The 20537-nt window shown below is 42.1% G+C and overlaps 2 protein-coding genes across 3 annotated transcripts; both read right to left on the bottom strand.

The window, feature by feature from the left end:
- Window positions 1-176: 176 nt before the first annotated feature.
- Window positions 177-11618, bottom strand: LOC115735593 (alpha-L-fucosidase 2-like). The gene is made up of 11 exons (XM_030666909.2): window positions 11269-11618; window positions 10790-10935; window positions 9264-10168; window positions 8541-8673; window positions 7900-8058; window positions 7129-7353; window positions 6937-7038; window positions 6669-6804; window positions 6223-6418; window positions 5766-6128; window positions 177-345 (listed from the first exon to the last, which is right to left on the bottom strand). The coding sequence occupies exons 1-10, from the start codon at window positions 11411-11413 to the stop codon at window positions 5825-5827; spliced, it is 2451 nt and encodes an 816-aa protein (XP_030522769.1). The 5' UTR covers window positions 11414-11618; the 3' UTR covers window positions 177-345; window positions 5766-5824.
- Window positions 11619-12238: 620 nt separating this feature from the next.
- On the bottom strand, window positions 12239-20286 carry LOC115735591 (alpha-L-fucosidase 2-like). Of its 2 annotated transcripts, none has more exons than XM_030666906.2 (11): window positions 20167-20286; window positions 19056-19371; window positions 18258-18403; window positions 16703-17607; window positions 16073-16205; window positions 15362-15532; window positions 14552-14776; window positions 14368-14469; window positions 14104-14239; window positions 13512-13707; window positions 12239-12886 (listed from the first exon to the last, which is right to left on the bottom strand). In XM_030666906.2, the coding sequence occupies exons 1-11, from the start codon at window positions 20278-20280 to the stop codon at window positions 12583-12585; spliced, it is 2748 nt and encodes a 915-aa protein (XP_030522766.2). In that variant the 5' UTR covers window positions 20281-20286; the 3' UTR covers window positions 12239-12582. The 2 variants fall into 2 exon arrangements, with proteins under 2 accessions (XP_030522766.2, XP_030522767.2); XM_030666907.2 differs by having other exon boundaries at window positions 15362-15520; window positions 20167-20281.
- Window positions 20287-20537: the final 251 nt, after the last annotated feature.

Genomic DNA, 20537 nt, shown 5'->3' on the forward strand with positions numbered 1-20537 from the left:
CAATAAGAAAAGGAGACTCAAAATGAACGTATTCTGTGTGGACAAGCTTAATCGCTTATTACATCTCTGCTGTCAGTCCTAGTAGTGGATCCGCTCTTTCTTTATGCATTTACACGACTTCTTCAAGTTACTGTACAACGTAAAAATTATCCCATTTATCCATTCAAATCCACAGTGGGTCTTACGTAATAACGCCCTCGATGAGATTTGTCTAGCTTATCAATCGGGTTATCGAGCTATATAAATGAGCTCACAAGATCTAAAATCGCACCCTGCTCAACAATGGATATCTTATTGTTCAGTTTAACTCAACATGGAAACATTGTGTTACTGTTCCATACAAGTTTTGTGGCGCAGCAAGAGAGCAAAAACTTGGAACAAACGATTTCAAAACTCGAAATTCTTATTCAATGATACTTTTTCTTTTCTTTTTTCAATTAAAGAGACGGACGTCCTATATAGCGATAGGACTCCTATTGGAAACCGAATAAGTAAAGATAACATCAAATAAACTGAATCTAATCTAATCAAACAGAATATTTAAAATTAAAGATAATTAGGAATTTCTTAAAACAGAAAATCGCCGTAAAACTTATCCAGCGATTCCGAAATGCCAAAATCCATCGTAAATCATGGTATAGCCATGTGTTCGAACCAGGCGGCCGTTTTGCTTCAACCGAGCAATTTTGAACGCAATCCGAGGTCGTCAGAACCAAAATCGGAAAAAGCGCCAAGATTATTTCCAGCGATCCCGACGATCATGTAATTCTAAATAATCGCACGCCAACTGTTCTACATCATTCCCTCCCTCTGCGAAAGAGCTCGCCTTCGAGTTATGATCGGGATAGAGGGGAGTTTCGGGAGAATGATACTCAAATAAGTTAGCCACATTAAACGTAGGAGAAATGGTGAGATCATCAAGGAGGTCAACCACATAAGCATTGTCATTGATCTTCTTCAATATTCGGCAAGGACCAACCTTCTTGTGCTTCAATTTATTATAAGCACCAATAGGGAAACGCTCCTTTTGCGGAAAAACCATAACCTCATCGCCTACTTCAAAAATCTTCGCACGGCGTCGTTTATCAGCATCTTCTTTATACTTTGAATTCGAAGCAGCTAATTGGCGAGCAACATCTGCTTGGACTTCCTGAATTTTGGTTACCAAATGCTCTGTTGCAACACTATAGCCTGGAATCTTGGGCAAAGGAACTAAATCCAAAGTATGCTGTGGAGTACGCCCATAGATGATCTCAAAAGGAGATTTTCCAGTGGAACGATTAACGTAGTTGTTGAAGGCGAACTCAGCAGGAGCCAAATACCTATCCCACTGCTTGGGCACATCACTACAGAGGCATCGAATGATATCCGCCATAATACGGTTCACAACTTCGGTCTAACCGTCCGTTTGAGGATGAAAAAAGCTGCTATATTGTAAATTCATCCCAAACAAACGTCATAAAGTAAGCCAAAAATGGCTTAGGAATTTCGTGTCACGATCAGAAGTGATGGTCTTTAGAACCCCATACAGACGAACTACCTCACGAAAAAACAAACGTGCCACATGTGAAGCATTCGAAGTCTTCTTGCAAGGGATAAAGTGCGCCATCTTGGAGAACCGGTCAACCACCACGAATACGGAATCCGCACCTCGTTGGATGCGAGGAAGTCCCAACACGAAATCTATTGAGATATCAACCCACGGACCGGAAGGAACCGGCAAGGGAGTATAGAGGCCGTTGTTACGAGAATGGCCCTTAGCCGCCGGGCAAATATAATACTTGCCGACAAATCGTCCCACGTCACGCTTGGCTTGTGGCTAATAGTACCATTCCTCCACTAAGGCTACGGTCTTATCACGGCCCAAATGTTCGCCAAGAGTACCGCCATGAAGCTCTCGAATAAGTTGTTCTCGCAAAGAACTTCGAGGAATACATAATGTATTGCCGAAAAATAGGAACCCGTCCCGAATTATCATATCGCCATGGGAACCCGCTTCAGAACACTTCTCCCATATAACACCAAAATCATCATCCTCAGAATAAAGATAACAGAGTTGATCAAAACCAACCACATCGGTGTGCATAGTCACGAGTGTCACAGCACGCCGACCGAGTGCATCCGCCGCTTTATTTAAGCGGTCTTCCTTATGACGAAATACAAAATTAAACTGCTCTAGAAGGGAAACCCATCGTGCATGCATCCTATTCAAATGCTTTTAACTCTTAATGTATTTAAGAGCTTGATGATCGATAGTGAGAACAAACTCTTGCTGGTAAAGATAGGGCTACCAATGCTTTATAGCGCGCACTACAGCATAATATTCTTGCTTATATGTAGACCAACGCCGACGAACTTCATTAAGCTTCTCACTAAAAAAAGTAATAGGTTTATCTTCTTGGGAAAGAATAACGCCGATTCCCATACCCAAAGTATCGTAGTCCAGCTCGAACACTTTCTCAAACTCTAGAAGCATCAATATCGGGCCTGTTGAGAGCTTTTCTTTGATGAGCTGAAAACCGGCCGGAGCTTCATCACCCCAATGGAATTTGCCTTTCTTTAAGCAATCAGTGATCGGGGCCATGATTGTACTGAAATCTCTAATAAAACGCCGGTAGAACGTCGCAAGGCCATAGAAACTTCGAGCCTCGCCAACATTCTATGGAATTGGCCAATCACTCGTCACCTTTTTGCATCAACATGGAGACCATCCGCTCCAACAATAAAACCCAAGAAAAGAAGTCGCTCGGTCATGAAACCGCACTTCTTCAAATTAATAAATAACTGATTTTTCTACAAGGTCAGCAGAACATCCCTCAAGTGCTCTAAGTGATGTCTTTCGTCCGGACTATAAATGAGAATATCATCGAAAAAAACAACCACGAACTTGTCAATAAAAGGTTTGAGTACCCGAGTCATCAAACTCATAAAAGTACTAGGTGCGTTAGCGAGTCCAAACGGCATGACAAGCCATTCATACAAACCCGCACTCGTTTTAAAGGCTGTTTTCCACTCGTCGCCGGGACGAATGCGAACTTGGTGGTAGCCGCTTCCAAGGTCGATCTTCGTAAAGACCCGTGATCCAGCAAGTCTATCTAGCATATCATTAAGCCGAGGAATTGAAAATCTGTACTTGACAGTTATCCGATTAATGGCACAACTATCAACGCACATACGCATACCGCCATCTTTCTTCGGCGTGAGAAGTGCAGGTACGGCACAAGGACTTTTGCTCTCGCGCAAGAAACCTTTGCAGAGAAGCTCTCCCACCTGCTTTTGTAAATTCTGGTTCTCCTTTGGACTCATCTCGTAATACGGCGGATTAGGGAGACCGGCACCTGGTAGAAAGTCAATCTCATGCTGAATATCTCTCGGAGGAGGTAATCCGTCGGGTAAATCATCCGGCATTACATCATAGAACGCCTTTAGCAAAGGCTTAAGGGCTTCTGGAATACGAGCCACGATGCGTTTGTCACCCTTATCTACCAGCATATACATCCTTTCACGTTTACGAATATTCAACATAACCCTTGCACGTTGCACAACACCGTAACCGGAACCGTAACCCTGTTTCTTTGGGCCCTAAGGAGTATTACCCCTCGGCTTCAATGTGATTCTGATTTTATTCCATACAAAAGAATACGTGTTCTCCCTAGCTCGATGTATAATATCCACGTCATACTACCATGGTCGCCCTAATAACACATGACATGCATCCATTTCCACAACATCGCATATAATAGTATCATGATACGATGTTCCAATAGAAATAGGTAAACGACATATATATGTTACCTTAAGCTCGGGTCCTTTGCGAATCCACCCGATTGTATAAGGCGTGGAATGTGGCTCCGTCTTCAATCGTAAGTGGTCAACTAAAGCCTTTGACACTATATTCTCGCAACTCCCGCTGTCAATTATAACATGGCATACCTTACCGTTTACGGTACAACGAGCGCGGAAAAGCTGATTTCTCTCGGTGTCTTCTATCCGCGGAGCAAGTAACAAATGACGAACAACACAATTCACTTGCTCGCCCACCTCATCTTCCACTTCTTCTTCGTCCACCCAATTTTCCTCATACTCCTCCTCTTCATGCTCAACGATATTGGCCATTCTCCGACGGGGACAATCGCTCGAACGATGGCTCAATTCATTACACTTATAACACCCGATCGGTTGCGGCTTAGCATAAGAATTCCGAACATTTGGAGCATGGTTACTTGCCGCGACCGGTTCTTTAGGTATTCTAGCAACACCTCCTAGCGCTCGGTTCGTATTACCGGTTTGCTGACTTGAGGAACCCGAAGCATCGATCTATTTCCCTTTTCCGAAAAATCCACGACCCGAATAATTGCTTCCACGAATACTAGGGCTAGTCCTCTCCAATTGCATCTCAATTTTTCGCACCATCTCCCGGGCATCTTCAACAGAAAATACACGATGCAAAGAAACACGATCTTGAATATTCAATCGTAAGCCGTTTATATACCTAGCAGTTTGTTGCGCTTCTGATTCAGCTAGGTTATTGCGGGCGGAAAGTCAGAGGAACTCTTCTGTATAGGCTTGGACTGTTCGGTTCGTCCGCTTGCAATTCTGAAATTGCCGGAATAGCAAATGCTCATAATCGGTAGTGAGGAACCGGGACTTCAGCATCTGCTTCATGCGATTCCACATTTGGACGGGAGCCTTTCCTTGTCGACATCGAGTTAATTGTGTTTGCTCCCACCAAGCCGAGGCACCACCCTTCGGTTTGTACGCAACTAACTTAACTTGTCGATCCTCTTCAATCTCCATGGCGTCAAAGAATTTTTCAACTTCCCACAGCCAATCCAGGAAATCTTCGATATTCAAATTCCCGTTAAAGGTTGGTAGATCTACCTTTAAGCGATCTTGCTCCGGATCCCGCCGATGTCCTCCATAGCGCCGACCTCCATTGACACGATCATTTTGGAATTCTCTATTCCGCCGTCCTCTTCGAATAAGCTCGCCTGGGAAATCTTCCTCATCTTTGTCTTCAGAGTCTTTGACATAGTCTATCTGTCTATGTCGGATATTGGCCCCCCGATCCACAACAACTCCGGGATCACGATCGACGGAAAGTTGATCGGCCGAAAGAACGCCGGATGCGGGGTTTGTGTATAAACGCCGTATGGCTTCAAGGATTTCTTGAAACCTACGATCGGTTTAACCTACGAACCGGGTGAACTCGGCCCGTGTAATAGGCTCGCTTTCATGGCCCTTAGTAACGGGAAGATTAACGTTTGCGTTATTGACCATCGTCACAGGAGATGCCCGCTCCGATATCAAATGACGCAGCAAGAGAGCAAAAGCTTGAAACAAACGATTTCAAAACTCGAAATTCTTATTCAATGATACTTTTTTCTTTTCTTTTTTCAATTGTAGAGACAGGCGTCCTATATAGCGATAGGACTCCTATTGAAAATTGAATAAGTAAAGATAACATCAAATAAACTGAATCTAATATGATCAAACCGAATATTTAAAATTAAAGATAATTAGGAATTTCCTAAAACAGAAAACCGCCAGAAAACTTATCCAGACGACTCCGAAATGCCAAAATCCATCGTAAGTCATGGCATAGCCATAAGTTCGAACCAGGCGGCTATTTCGCTTCAACCGAGCAATTTTGAACGCAATCCGAGGTAGTCAGAACCAAAATCAGAAAAACTGCCGAGATTATTTCCGGCGATCCCGACGATCACGTAATTCTAAATAATCGCATGCCAGCTGTTCTACATCATTTTGTTCCAGACATCCTCCTCCTTGGTTCTTCGATTGGGAAGAACAAATACGATGTGTCCTAAAGCGAGGACGTCTTCAGGAGTCTCAACTGTCCATTGAATGTGTAGATCCTACGAGATGCAATGTCTACTTTCACTGAATTTCCCCTGTAGTGCAGCGTCTGAAGAGTGTTCTGGTCCTCGGACCAGACATCAACTTCGTGGAGGTCTCCATCGCTCCAGCTGATGTTGACTGTGACCCCTCCACGCGCTTTCAGTCCCTTCACCCAACCGTTTCCCCATTTGTCCCGGGGAAGCGCAGGAAGCAAGTACAGATCCTTCACTGTGCTCTGCACGAGCATTTCCGCAACCGCCGCTATAAATCTAGCAACAGATAGAAGGGAAAGCCAGTCATGTGTAGTAGTATGTCAGACTGTTAGTCTTCGCTGTCAAGATGAAGCGCATCAATTTCTCTTACCCGAAGTTAGCATCAATCTGGAAAGGAGGATGTGCAGTAAATAAGTTACTATATAATCCTCCCCGGAAGGACACCTCATGATCTGGATCCACCAAGGTAATCAAATGCTTGACCATCTGATAAGCATGCTCACTGTCATGGAGACGTGCCCAGAGAGCGACTTTCCACGTTGTAGACCATCCTGGACCATCCACTCCTGAACCCCATTGAAAAGACATTCAGAAACCATCAAACCATCTCGAGCAGCATCAAAGCAGAAGAAATCCAAGACTCAAATAAATAACTGCTATACCGAGAAAAGACCACGTCCAATGATTGGGAATGTTCCTGGACCCGATATTTTATAACAGAAATCTCGTGTATAAGTGGAGCCTTTGTGGCCCCGGAAAGATCATGCGACATGTGAAGATTGCAAAAATAGTCCAGCCACTCAAGAAAGAGCAGACCTCTTTTATAGAGTGATTTAATGGCAGCAGTGCAGAGACCAGGAGTTCCTTCCAAAGTCATTGTGTGCCCCGGAAACAGGCCAAACAGGTGTGAAAGATGACGATGTTGCACCTCTGGATCCTGAAAATCTAGGGCCTGCCTTCATACAAATTAGTGTTTAGACCATCGAATGCAGGCTGCTTTTGCACTTAAAAGGAAAAATAAGACCACTTGGCCCTAAGTTGAACTTGAGAGTAAGAACAGAAAAACATTTAAGCCACCACATACCCATTCCATGATAGAACCATCCATGGCTACTGTTATTGGACGAAGTCTTGTCTGAGCCTTCCGCACTTTATCAACTAGATCGATTTCGGAATACCCAAGAACCTGTTATTCAGAACTTAGTTATGAAGGCTTAAAAGCTACAAACCAGTAGAAAGCTAAGTGTTTACGCCTGTTTTATGGATGTGGCTTCACCTCAGCAGCAGCAACAACTGCAGAGAACACTTCGGTTATGATCATCACGTCCATTATTGTTGAGTAGCTCACACAAGCAGTCCTTCCATCGGGAGCAATAAAGTTGTGTTCTGGAGATGTTGATGGGTTGGTTTCGAGATACCCATCACGTCCTTCAATCAACCAGTCCAACAGGAAAGTTGCGCATCCTTCAAACAGAGGATACACCTTATTTTTAAGGAAGTCCTGTTTAATGTCGAGTATTGAAAGATTTTAGAGCATGCCTACCAAACAGTGCAATCCCTTGTAAGACAGAGATGCACCTTGCAGAGCTACAGCACAAATACACGACTGTTCAGGATCAAAGAAACAGATTCTTTTCCTTACCAAAAAAAAAAAAAAAAGAAACAGATTCTTTTTTTTTCTGCGAAAATTTCAAAGATTTAAAGAGCAGGAATTGCTTTTCCTTTTTGTGCAAAGACTATGCTCTCAGCTATTCATACATTCCAATCTGCAAGAGGAACAAACCAGAGAATTCTAGTCAAGAGCCTAAAATCTATATGAAACTGAAAAATGCATGAGGCCAGAACTTCTGCTTAGTCCTGACTCAGGCTCTAGGCGATCACTATCTGTTGTCAATCTCTACTTTCTCGCAAGAGGTCGGAAAATTTTCTAGAAAGAAGAATGAAAGAAAGCTTTAGAGCATGCAGCTTGAGATCCATGTCAGGGCTAGCAAGAAAGGAAGATGATAAAGCAGAAAATAGGTCAACCAAACAGAGGCATTAGAACTACCTTGTCCATTGTATACGTATAGTGCTCCCAGAGATGTGTGCAAAGCCATGCGCCTCCCATTGGCCAGACAGCATACTTAGCTTTACCTGGAATTGTCGATGACTTGGCCCATATGTCAGTTTGGTGATGGACAACCCAACCTCTGGCTTCATAGTTAACCTGTAACATTCTCTAACAAGGTAAGAGGAGATTTTAATGTTTTGTGTTCTACAACAGCTAGTTCATGGTCAAACTGATAGCTGTACAACTGAAAATTTGAATATGCTCAATATATTCCAAATGGAGAATGGGATGAGAAAAATCAAAGAGGTTGAAGGATTGAGAAAGACGTTATGTGTTCTCCTTTGCACCCCAGTAACTTCTTATCACCTAGTATAGAACCATAACATTTGTGATGGAGTGGTCCACCTCGCATTGTTATGGAAACCGAAAAGCATCATCTGGCAAATTTGCGGCCTCATTAGCTTATCTCAGAATTATCAGTCCATTACTTGGAATTCGCAAACAGAATGCCTAGTGGTACAGATGATATTGGCTCCTGAAGAGTGAAATTACTTGCTTTCATTTTCTAGAAAACTGACAGACAAATACAAATCATCGCCAATCTAGAACTTGCAGAACAATTAAAGTTGAATTCTCACCTCTGCAGTTTTAATCCCATTGATGGACAAAGAGGAAAGAAAATCAAACAAAGGCTCCTGGCACTCAACAAGATTGCAGGGAAGGCAAGGCCAATAGTTCATCTGAAGATTGATGTTCAAGTGGGGAGCGCAACTGAGCAAAAGGAGGGGGTTCAGTCAGTCTGTCCAAACGTAGTGTTCCCAAAATAGACGCAAGCTTTCCATACAACACAACAAGAATTTGAAGTGATATCTACTTAATGTAGTCCACTTCTTTTTACATCTTCCGCTCTCTTTGCATGTAGCAGGATGAACACTGGAGCACTGAAACATTTAACGTAACTGGGGACTATGAGTAAACAAATGACACAAGTGATCCAACATCAAAAGTAACTCCTGGAAAAAGGAACTCAAACTCTGATGTAAATATGGAGATTGCGCTCTGCATACAGCAGAAAAGATTATAACAAATTAAGCTAACCATGCTCAAGCTCTTTCTACCTTACTATCCCAGAAGCCACATTTGCTGAACAAGAAAAAACCACATTAAGAAATGTCGCCTAAGGCATTGAGAAAGCACATCATTACTTTAGCTCACAATTGACACAAATTCTAATGACATATCTAAAGTTGGACACAATCAAAGGGTGACGAGATCAACGCAGAATGTATCAAGGGTGGAGGAATGGAAGACGAGAGAGAAGAAAGAAGAGCATTTGGAAGAAAATGAGATCACAAACATACTCCCAAACTGGTGCAATATCCTTGTTCCAGATTCCTTGTAGATTTGACACTTGGGTTCCAGGCCTCGAGCAAGAAATAAGTAAATAACGACCGAAATGGAATAACAACTCCAGAAGATAAGGATCTTCATCAATTGCAAAAGACCTAATCCTATCAGCAGTAGATATTCTACCACTGCCGCTCCCCTTATTGTATAGACAAGTCACTGAAGACGGTTCACCAGTCTCAGGAGACGTGAATCCTGTGACACAGGTAGAGCTGGAACTTTTCTTAAGCTTGAGTGAAACACGTTGGAAAAGGGTTTGGTAGTCACTTAAATGGCGTGCATAGAGCTCAGGGTATGAAAGGTTTCTTATAGTTTCGAGTGCAAGGACTGCATCTGCATTGGGATCCTTTTTAGAATATGAAGGATCTACTAGAGGTCCATTAAACGAAGAAGCAGCCACTAAGTGCAGAATAGCCCAATCTGAACCCTCAACCTTCAATTTTTTGCCATCCAAGACACTTATCATGCCACTCTCATCACTAATATTCAGATCAAGAATGCTGCAAAACTGAATTCCCTTGGGATCATTGTCATTTACTTCTGGGGGAATTCTTTTACCAGGACAAGCCCCCTCCATAATGATTTGGCTACTTCCGTTGACGTATGAATGATGGCGTAACTGGCTATCTAGAGACACTGTAAATGAAACATATCCTGATTTGCTTGCAGATAGTTTCATCACAATAACTTGGTCAGGATAAGATGAAAAGTACTCCCTTGAGAATTGTATTTCGCCTACAGAATATCCAACTCTCACGGTAGCAGTTTTCAAGTCTAGTTCCCTGCTATATGTTTCTTCGTCATATGTAAGATGGAGATAATCAAAGTCCAGCTTGAGGTCCCCAAGGAGCTGGTAGACCTACATCATAAATGAAAAAGGTTAGAGGAGGGTGTAACTGTAAACAGAATGCTTTGTGTTCCCTAGCGATTGCTGAACAGAGGAGACGAGCTTCAAAATGAGAATAAAATGTACAGAAAATCTGATGCGTACTAAACTAACGTATCTGAAGAAAGGAATACAGGAATGATGATCATGCATAGAGAGAGATGCTAGAAGATTAGTCTTTGAGAAGCTGCTAATATCTTAGACAACATATTTCAGCACCTGATAACTGATAAGTAGCGGCATCCTTTAAACACCTAGGCCATAAAAGGGCCACATTACTACGGCTATGAGCTGATTCCAGCATGCTTGGTTCAGTTGAGAATCAGGGTACCCCACAAATCGGGCATCTTGATTACATACAATCTTAATTCATGGAAAAGCAGATAAGCAAGCAAATTGTTATTATAAATTCATTGATACATAAGCTTGCTAAGTAAGGATTGTTAATGTGTATCCTTATCACCTGACACCGCCAACACCCAATTAAGCTCCGGCAAACCATAAAGCATGAAACTATTCATGGGTACAAACAAGTCATCTTCACAACGTGGCAACAAAATAAAATTCATGCATAAACTAGATAAAGACACATACTTCAGATGGATTTCCTAACATATTGACTGCTGCTGCAGAAGCATCAGCATATTCACCATCGTCCACGAGCTTCCTGACCTCGGCCATAACCACCAGTACATTAGGATTAGTGTAGTTGCCTGGAATCCCAGTCCAGAGAGTATCCTCTACACAAAAGTCGACATTCAATCAGCATGATGTACGTCCGAGCAATGAACTTTAGCTAGTTATGATAGGTATACTAAAACCGCTCTGCTAAATTGCAGTTGACCCTTTAAACAAGTGGTCATATTCAACATCGAAAGTCTCCGTCGCTTGTTAAACCAATATAGTAAATCAGTCTGGGTACACCTAGAATTGTTCGAACTTTAACTGGCCTCGAACTTTCACCACTCCAAAAACCCGGAAGAGAACAACTTTTCGTTGCTCTTCAGTTTCCCAAAGAAACTGCTTCCTCATTTCACTTATTCATCAGAAGAGAGGAAAAGAGTGTGATTCACCGTTGAGTTGGAGAAGTTCTGAGGGAACGCCACCCCACACCATGGCTCCGAGCCTGCCATTGCCGATCGGAGCAGCATCGGTGAAGTCCTTGGCGGGCCCATTGAACGTCACTTTCAACGGCTCAGAATCGTCCGTGCGCTCCATCAAGATCGCGTCTTTCTCGTCTTGATTGCTTACGGTTGCAAAGAACGAGAGGAGCGTCGGTGACGCGGGCGGTGAACCTTTATCAGGGAGCTCGAATGAGGAGGCTCGCAAACGGCCATACACGTGTGAACGAGAGAGACGAACCGGACCATCGTGTCTTGGAGCGATGTCGAATGAAAACTCCCGGCAGAAAAGATTCACAGAACAGACGCCAGTGGGGGGGACGAAAATGGCCGGCTTTTGCTTATGTTTGTACGTTCCTGCGACGCATGCGCAGTTTAAATATTCCCGTTGATGCGAACAAGGAGCAGAAGAAGATTTTGAATATACTAATCCTACGAAAGAATGATGCGTCGCACAGTGTTGCAACCATACCAAAGCTTGCAGCTTTTAGCAGCATCGCCCAGCTCGTCGGAGTTAGATCATTTTTCTCTGACTCGAAAGCCAGGTCCTGCTCAGTTTGCTGTTTGGGTTAGTGATTAGAGAACCATCTTGAATTTTAAAGTGTTTCGAGGAATACAGGCAATGTGTTTATGGATGGAGTGGCGGCGACCTTTCATCACGGGCACCGTGAAGCCGACGCTGCTGCTGATGGGCTTCCCAAGCATGCGAGGGACCAAAACTGGATTCCCTGATACATGAATTACAGATGCTCCTGTTTTACAACGATGAGAACTCTCTGGCCCCTAGAACTGTTGCATCCAGAATCCCAGGCCAATTCTTGTGTTGCTATAAAAACAGAATCATGTATGTATGACGCAGAAACAGAAGCACTTTCAGAGCGTGAATATACGTGAAAATATATCAATGGCGACCTCGAAGAACTGAAGAATGGTGACTGAATTATGATCATAACCGGCAGACTTCTCAATCGAACTTCTAACAAAGGATCTCATTTTTGCTTCTCATGCCTCCTGAAGGTTCTCTTGCATGATCCCCAACCAAGAAAATGCTTCAGGGCAAACTAGCATGGCATGAGCTAAGTAAATGTCCAAATTACTGGGTACTCAGGTCACATTATCATATAAGGTTGAGAGAACTCAAAAGCAAAGCAACAAGAGCTAAATAAAAGTTGAGCGAAAAGAAAGGCCGGTCCCAACCTTTTATAGGTTCCTAACATCCTCCCTTTTTATTTTTCTTCTGTTGGGAAGACATGACGTAAAGCAGTTCTAAAGGGAACATGTCTTCATGAGTCTCAACCGTCCATCGAATGTGTAGACTGTATGAGATGCAATATCTACTGTCACTGAAGTTCCCTTATAGTGCAACTTGTGAAGAGAGATCCAGTCCTTCGACCACACATCAACTTCATTGAGGTCTCCATCGCTCCAGCGGATGTTGACCGTGACCCCTCCCCGTGCTTTCAGTCCCTTCACCCAACCATTCCCCCATTTGTCCCGGGGAAGAGCGGGAAGCAAGTATAAATCCTTAACAGTGCTCTGCACGAGCATCTCCGAAACCGCTGCTATAAAACTGACCCAAGATGAAAGACCGTTTAAGTATAATGTTACCAATTCGCAGGACTCCTCCATTGCTCTTACTTATGTGCCGAAAAATAGTTCGTTCACTGAAAGGTTAGTATATTAAGTAGAAATATATCCAGAAAGGAGCTTAGAGAATCTCTTCTAGAGTCGACTCAAGGTAAGAAATGCGTCATACCAACTCTATGGGAGAAAGGCAAAAGGTAAAACTCTTTCAAGTCACACGGAGTAGATATCACATTGTTAAATATCACATAGTTAATTCATAAAAGAAAAAGAAAAAGGAAACCTATGGTTTTTGCATCTTAAAATTTGATGTCCAAGAAATGCAGTCACGCAGTGCGAGCACTGAGAGACATACATAATTTTCTATAGTCCCGAGGTACAAATTCAAATCTTTGTTTACAATGTCTGATGGCACTAATGATATTTATCAAGTTCAATTGTAAGGCAGTCACAGACATATTCCCGAGTTCCAATTTGAGAAACATTGTCGTTGAAGAAGAGATGTTTGAAAAGCAAAGGGTTTTTTCAATAAATCACTTCATAGACTGGTCCTTAGAGATTGTGTTCACGCCATGATCATTCCCTAAAGAAAAGATACAATATCTTCTTACCCAAAGTTAGCATCAATCTGGAAAGGAGGATGTGCAGCAAATAAGTTACTATATAATCCTCCATGGAAGGAGACCTCATGATCTGGATCCACTAAGGTAATCAAATGTTTGACCATCCGATACGCATGCTCGCTGCTATAGAGTCGTGCCCAGAGAGCGATTTTCCATGTTGTAGACCATCCTGGACCATCCTCTCCTGAACCAATCACAAAAATGTTAGAAAACCATTCAACTATCTCGCCAGCAGCATCACAGCATTAGAGTTCCAAGAAGAAGCCCACTACAGACTCTCATTTAATTGAGCTTATGAAAGATGCAGCATAGAGATTGTGCTAGCCTGTTCTTCATTACCGTCACACGATAATCAAATACACAACTGTTGTATAGACAAAGAAAGATGTCCAGTGAATGAGCATACTCCTCTGACCAATATTTGCATTTAAAATGGTGTGTAAAGCATTCACCAACCCCCTCCCCTCCCTCCCCCTGCACCCCCAACCCAAAACAAAAATAAAATAAAAAACCACTCCCGCAGCCCCCAGACAATGAAGCCCACAAAACTTAAATAATGATCCGGCCACAAGAAGCCTACCTCTTTTATAGAGGGATTTCGCTGCAGCAGTACAGAGATCAGGAGTAAGTTCCAAAGTTATTGTGTGTCCCGGAAACAGGCCAAAAAGGTGAGAAAGATGGCGATGATGTATTTCTGGATCCTTGAAATCTTGTGCCTGCCTTCACAGGAAGTACTGGTTAGACCACAAAGATAGGCGGTCTTTGTACCGAAAAAGAACAATCACAACGATTGTTCTTGAGCTGCACTTGAGGAAGAGCAGAAAGCATTTAAGCCACCACATACCCACTCCATGATAGAACCATCCATGGCTAGTTTAATTGGACGAAGCCTTGTCTGAGCCTTACGCACTTTATTGACAAGATCCCCATTGGAATACCCCAGAACCTGTTATTTAGAACTTAATTACAAATGTATAAATGAAGCACGAGAAAGTTAATTTTTTCTGCCTATTTGGATGAGGCTTCACCTCAGCAGCAGCAACAACTCCAGAGAACACTTCCTTTATGATTGCCATGTCCATTGTTGTTGAGTAGCTCACACTAGCAGGCCTACCATCGGGAGCAATAAAGCTATGTTCGGGAGATGTTGATGGATTGGTTTCAAGGTATCCATCAGGGCCTTCAATCAACCAGTCCAACAGGAACAGTGCACATCCTTCCAACAAAGGATAAGCCTTATCCATGAGAAACTCCTGCTTAATATCAAGCATCGGAAATTTTCAGTGCATACTTAACAAATAGTGAACGCGATATATGCAGAGAGAGATGCGCATTGCAGAGCTAAAGAATAAATATGTGGCTGTTCAAGATAAAGCAAGAGACTTTCTGTACATTTTCGAAGATGATAATGGCTTTTCCAATTGGTGCAGAACAGCTATTATGTCAGTTCTGGATAAAAAACTCCAATCTGCTAAAGGAATAGCTAAAGAAAACTAGAGAAGGGCCCAAAAGTCAATATGAAGCTGAAAAATACAAAGGCCAGAACTTATGCTTAGGCTTGACTCACACTCAAAGCTAACACTATCTATTGCAACCTCTCATACTGCAAGGGAGGCAACTTTTGGGAATCTAAAGGAAAAGAAAGAAATGAACGAAAGCTTCAGAGAACAAAGCTTGAGATAGCATAGTGACCTCTGAGAAATTATGTAATGCCATCGGGTCAAAGAATCTATCTGCTATTTAATGCAAGGACGTGATATAAGCATAGACCTGCCTAGCAGGAAAGAAAGACTAAATCAGAAAAAGATTTCCACCGAACAAGGTGGTATTGGAACTACCTTGTCCATTGTATATTTATAGTGCTCCCAGAGATGCGTGCAAAGCCATGCGCCACCCATTGCCCACATTGCCCACACAACTTCACCTGAAACCGGCGATGACTTTGCCCATATGTCAGTTTTATGGTGTATGACCCAACCTCTTGCCCCATAGTTAACCTGCAACATTCTCTGACAAGGTAAGAGAGGATTTTATTTTGATATGCGGTCGACAACAATCAGCTACTACATGATCAAACTGATTCTTTTAGCACTGAAAATTTGAATATGCTCAACAATTTTCTCAAAATTGAGGAAGGGTTCAGACTTAGAAAAATCAAAGAGATTGAAGGATCAAGACAGACATCAGGTGTTCCATTTTGCACGTGATCGCATCTTATCACCTAATATGCTAGCAGAACATTTGCAATGGAATGGTCCGCCAAGCATTATTTTGGAAATTCAAATTTTCTTTTCTGCTGGAAGCTAACTCACCAAAAAGAATGGAATCTAGCAAACATCTGGAAAACTTATGGACTCATCATCTTATCTCATAATTCTCCGAGTCCATATGCTTAAAACTTTCAAACAGAATGCCTAGCGGCACAGATTATATTGGCTTCCAAAGAGTGAAACCACTTGCTTTCATTTTCCAGCTATCTATCAGACAGATATAAACTATGCGGTCACAGAATGAAGATTCTTGCAGAACCATTAAAGTTGAATACTCACTTCTGCAGTTTTACTCCCATTCACTGATAAAGAGGAAAGAAAATCAAACAAAGCCTCCTGGCACTCAGCAAGATTGCAGGGAAGGCAAGGCCAATAGTTCATTTCAAGATTGATGTTCAAGTGAGGAGCGGAACTGAGCAAAACGAGGGGATTCAGTCAGTGACTGTCCACACATAGTTTCCCAAAAAGTAGCTGCAAGCACATTATATTAAGAGTGTCCTGCATTAGAGAAGTACTATCAATCGGAATCCATCCACAATACGACACATGCTGGTCGTTGACAAGCACTTGAAGTAATATCTACTACATGCAATCCATTTCCTTTTTCATCTTCATCTCTCATTACATCATAATCAAGAGCGGCAAGATCAGAATCCCTACCCCCTCACATCAATCCCACGAGCCTCTCATCCATTCTCATTCGATCACGGCAGGGGAGTAAATCAAAATAGAAAAAAAAGCATGGTGATGACAAGAACAAAGCAGGATGAACCAAAGGTGGAGAAAAACAAAACAAAAGTAAGTGAACGCAACAAACTGCATAAGATAATATGTTAGACTTATATGTTAAAAGTAGAGATCCCATCAGAAAGAAAAGCATTTGGAATAAAATGAGATCACAAAACATACTCCCATTTTGGTGCAATATCCTTGTTCCAAATTCCTTGTAGATTTGCCACCTGGGTTCCAGGCCTTGAGCAAGAAATAAGTAAATAACGACCAAATTGGAATAGCAACTCCACCAGAAAAGGGTCTTCATCAATTGCAAAAGACTTAATCCTATCAGCAGTAGATATTTTACCAGTCTCATTCTCCTTATTGCAAAGACCAGTAATTGAAGAAGGTTCACTAGTTGCTAGAGACGCACGTCCCATGGCACTAGAAGAGCTGGAACTTTTCCTTAACTTAAGTGAAACACGTCGGAAAAGGTTCTGGTAGTCACTCAAATGGCGTGCATAGAGCTCAAGGTATGAAAGGTTTTGTATTGATTTTAGTGCATGAACTGCATCTGCAGTGGGATCTTTTTTAGAATCTATAGGGTTTGTTAGAGGTCCATCAAACGAAGAAGCAGCCACTAGGCGCAGAATAGCCCAATCTGAGGCCTCAACTTTCAATTTTTTGTCATCCAAGACACTTACCATGCCATTCTCCTCACTAATCTTTAGATCAAGAATGCTGCAAAACTGAATTCCTTTGGGATCACTATCATTTACTTCTGGGGGAATTCTTTTACCAGGACAAGCCCCCTCCATAATAATTTGGCTACTTCCCTTGACATATGAACGATAGTGTAACTGGCTGTCTAGAGACACTGTAAATGAAACACATCCTGATTTGCTTGCAGATATTTTCATCACAATAACTTGGTCAGGATAAGATGAAAAATACTCCCTTGAGAATCCTACATTACCTACATAATATCCAACTCTCACAGTAGCAGTATCCAAATCTAGTTCCCTGCTATATGTTTGTTCAGTGTATGTAAGATGGAGATCATCAAAATCGAGCTTGAGGTCCCCAAGAAGTTGGTAAGCCTGCATCAACATTGAAAAGATTAGAGAGGGATCGGCGAATATATGTAATGAGTAGAAAACATTTATATGATCATGCATGGAGAACAAAAAGTAAAGGTATCAATCAGCAGACAAATGCCAGAAGATCAGTATAAAGAACTTGCTAATATGCAATCCGTAATATATTTCAGCACCTGTTATGTAGCCGCAGCTACGGTTCCTTATGATTCAAAGGCCATAGGAAGGGCCACATTCTCTTAACTCCATGCTTATTCCAGCATGCATAGTTTGGTTGAGTATAAAGAAATGAAATTCAACTTTGGTGGATAATAGAACAGAGGAGACTCATCATGGAAAAGCAACTATGAGAGTCATGTCAAGGGGCCACGATCAACCAGTAATGTTGATCGCACTCTTAATTCATGGAAAAGCAACTATGAGAGTAACTTCGGTGAGATAAATTCATGAATCCATGAGCTTGCGGAGTCTAAATTCTGGTGGAGGAGCATTCTATAGTTCAAATTCAGGTGGAAGAGCATCCTATCACGTGACATCACAATTATCTAACTAAGCTCACAGACAACCACAAATGAGGAAATTTAATGGTGATATAAGTACAACATTGTAGCAACATGAAAATAAAAATCATCATTAGAGTAGATAGAGAGTACTTCAGAAGGATTTCCTAGCAAATTGACTGCTGCCGCAGTAGCATCAGCATATTCACCATCATCCACGAGCTTCCTGACATGTACTAACGCTGCTGGTACATGAGGATCAGTGTAATTCCCCGGAGTCCCAGTCCAGAGAGTATCCTCTATACAAAAGTCAACATTCAATCAGCTTGATGCATGCGTGTATCAAACTATAGCAGGAGCATGAGCGGACCAATCAATCAGACCCCGGTCTTCATTTATACAGCACGAGACCCTTACAATCTGTACGTCAGGACAATTAGCTTCGCAATTGGTATAGACTACGAGGACAATGCCAGACTCAATCAACACAAGAAAAACTGACAAACCAAGTAAAAAATGCTGCTCTCAAATGTGGCAAATTCCAATAAGTAGGACAAGAAAGCACTAATGAACCTCTCCTCCAAGACTCAACGATGACTGTATTGAGTACCTGCCGAACATCAGGCCTTCCCAAAAAAGGAAAAAATTTCCCAGTGAACCGTCTTGCTGAGATAGAACCGTCTAAGATTTTCTAAAGAGTTTCCGAAGTACTTGTAAAACAATCAAACACCGAAAAGTTGCAATTTTTCAATGGGTTGGAGATAGAAGCTCTCTTGTTCCCTCGGCATTACTCGCCCCTTCTAAAATTCGTATTCGGCATATGAATTTCATTTCAGCGGAAACGAGAAGGCCGATAACTTCGCCAGTACCAAGAAGAAGCTTTCTTAGAGCTTCTTGAATCCAGTTCCCGCGAGCGAAATTGCAGAGGAAAAGGAGAGAAGAGTGGTTCACCGTTGAGCTGGAGAAGTTCCGAGGCCACGCCACCCCACACCATGGCTCCGAGCCTGCCATTGCCGATCGGAGCAGCATCGGTGAAATGCTTGGCGGGTCCACTGAAAGTGACCTTCAATGGCTCAGACTCGTCCGTACGCTCCATCAAGATAGAGCCTCTCTTGCTCGGCCCTACGGTCGCAGAAGACCCAGTGGCCAGTGCTAGTTGAGAAGGAAGTGAGGACGAGGCGACCGTAAGGTATGAAGCACGTGGAACTTCTTTTGCACCTCCGAAGGAGAAAGAGCACGTCATCGTCCCGAAGAAGCTACGTACAATTATTATTGCGCGGGAAAAGCGATCGAACAATAAATAGACAGAATAAGAAAATAAATCAGACACACGTGATTTGGTCTAAGAGATTTACGTCCATGGGAGAGCAGCAACGAATTCCACTATAGAACGAGCTATACACGGAGATTACAGACCAAACTCGAGTAACTCAAACATTTTTAGTGTTTCCCAAACCTCGATTATATCCAAAAATGCACATAGTATTTAGCCCTCAATTCCTAACGAAATAACCTCTCAATCTCGCAAAGAAATTACATAAATTTAACCTCAAGATTTAATCGACTTCGACACTTGAATTCTTGATGTAATTATACGAACAAAAACTTCACTTGTCGGATAAACGGCACGAAGACACGCACAAGCGCCCACATAAGCGGCGCTTCTTGACTCGCATCAACAACTGCGCCCTTTCTTGAGTATAAAACAATCCATATATATGAGTACCCGCGCAAGATAAGGGCAACCCTCCAGCAGAGTCAACATGAAAAAGGAAAACTCCATCCACCGAATTCTATTATAATTCGGTCAACAAAAGAAGTCCAAGATTGGACTTTTTTTTATCTTTTGTTACTTTTCTTTAGATAAGTCCAAATCCCAACAGAAAGTTGCAGTATCATCTTTTGCTCAATATTTCTACTGTTCATGTAATCCAACAATTTGATCCTCATATCGAACAGATAATATGATTATCCACGGCATATATTTCAACTCAACAACTCATAATTTATCTCGTATTGGGGCTTTGCTCATAAACTCAAACTCGAGACATATTCTAATAATAATTGCTGAGAACGAGACATGACATGATCGGACAAATTCTCGTGAGAGGAGGACAATGACCGTTTGTCGGAGCGCCCATCGGGACGAATCCGATCCGATGATTAGTGGATCCATGCCTTTCTTCCACGTCCCCGTTCGAAAAAATTAATTCATAAGTTACTATATTCATTAAAGTAATAATTACATAAAATGATCCGTAAATTTTGAGCCGATGTGCAATGCATACCCGAATTTTAAATTTATCCAATGAGATTTCTAAATTTTAACTCAATATGTAATATCATTTTTGTAGTCCCAAAATTTTTATTTGAGGGCAATATTAAACATTCGATAGTTCATGAAATAAATCATATATAAATTAAAAGTTCAGA

The sequence above is a fragment of the Rhodamnia argentea genome, chromosome 11 (assembly GCF_020921035.1).
Source record: "Rhodamnia argentea isolate NSW1041297 chromosome 11, ASM2092103v1, whole genome shotgun sequence".
Classification (NCBI taxonomy): domain Eukaryota; kingdom Viridiplantae; phylum Streptophyta; class Magnoliopsida; order Myrtales; family Myrtaceae; genus Rhodamnia; species Rhodamnia argentea.

Excerpts from the sequence above, each read along its gene's own strand:
- LOC115735593 (XM_030666909.2), bottom strand. The coding sequence starts at position 11,413 with ATGGAGCGCACGGACGATTCTGAGCCGTTGAAAGTGACGTTCAATGGG. Across the intron at positions 10,169-10,789 it reads TGTTAGGAAATCCATCTGAA|GTCTACCAGCTCCTTGGGGA; the intron begins GTATGTGTCTTT and ends TTTATGATGTAG. Across the intron at positions 6,419-6,668 it reads TAAATCACTCTATAAAAGAG|GAGTGGATGGTCCAGGATGG; the intron begins GTCTGCTCTTTC and ends AATGGGGTTCAG.
- LOC115735591 (XM_030666906.2), bottom strand. The coding sequence starts at position 20,280 with ATGGATCCACTAATCATCGGATCGGATTCGTCCCGATGGGCGCTCCGA. Across the intron at positions 14,470-14,551 it reads GAGTTGTTGCTGCTGCTGAG|GTTCTGGGGTATTCCAATGG; the intron begins GTGAAGCCTCAT and ends TCTAAATAACAG. Across the intron at positions 13,708-14,103 it reads GAAATCCCTCTATAAAAGAG|GAGAGGATGGTCCAGGATGG; the intron begins GTAGGCTTCTTG and ends TGATTGGTTCAG.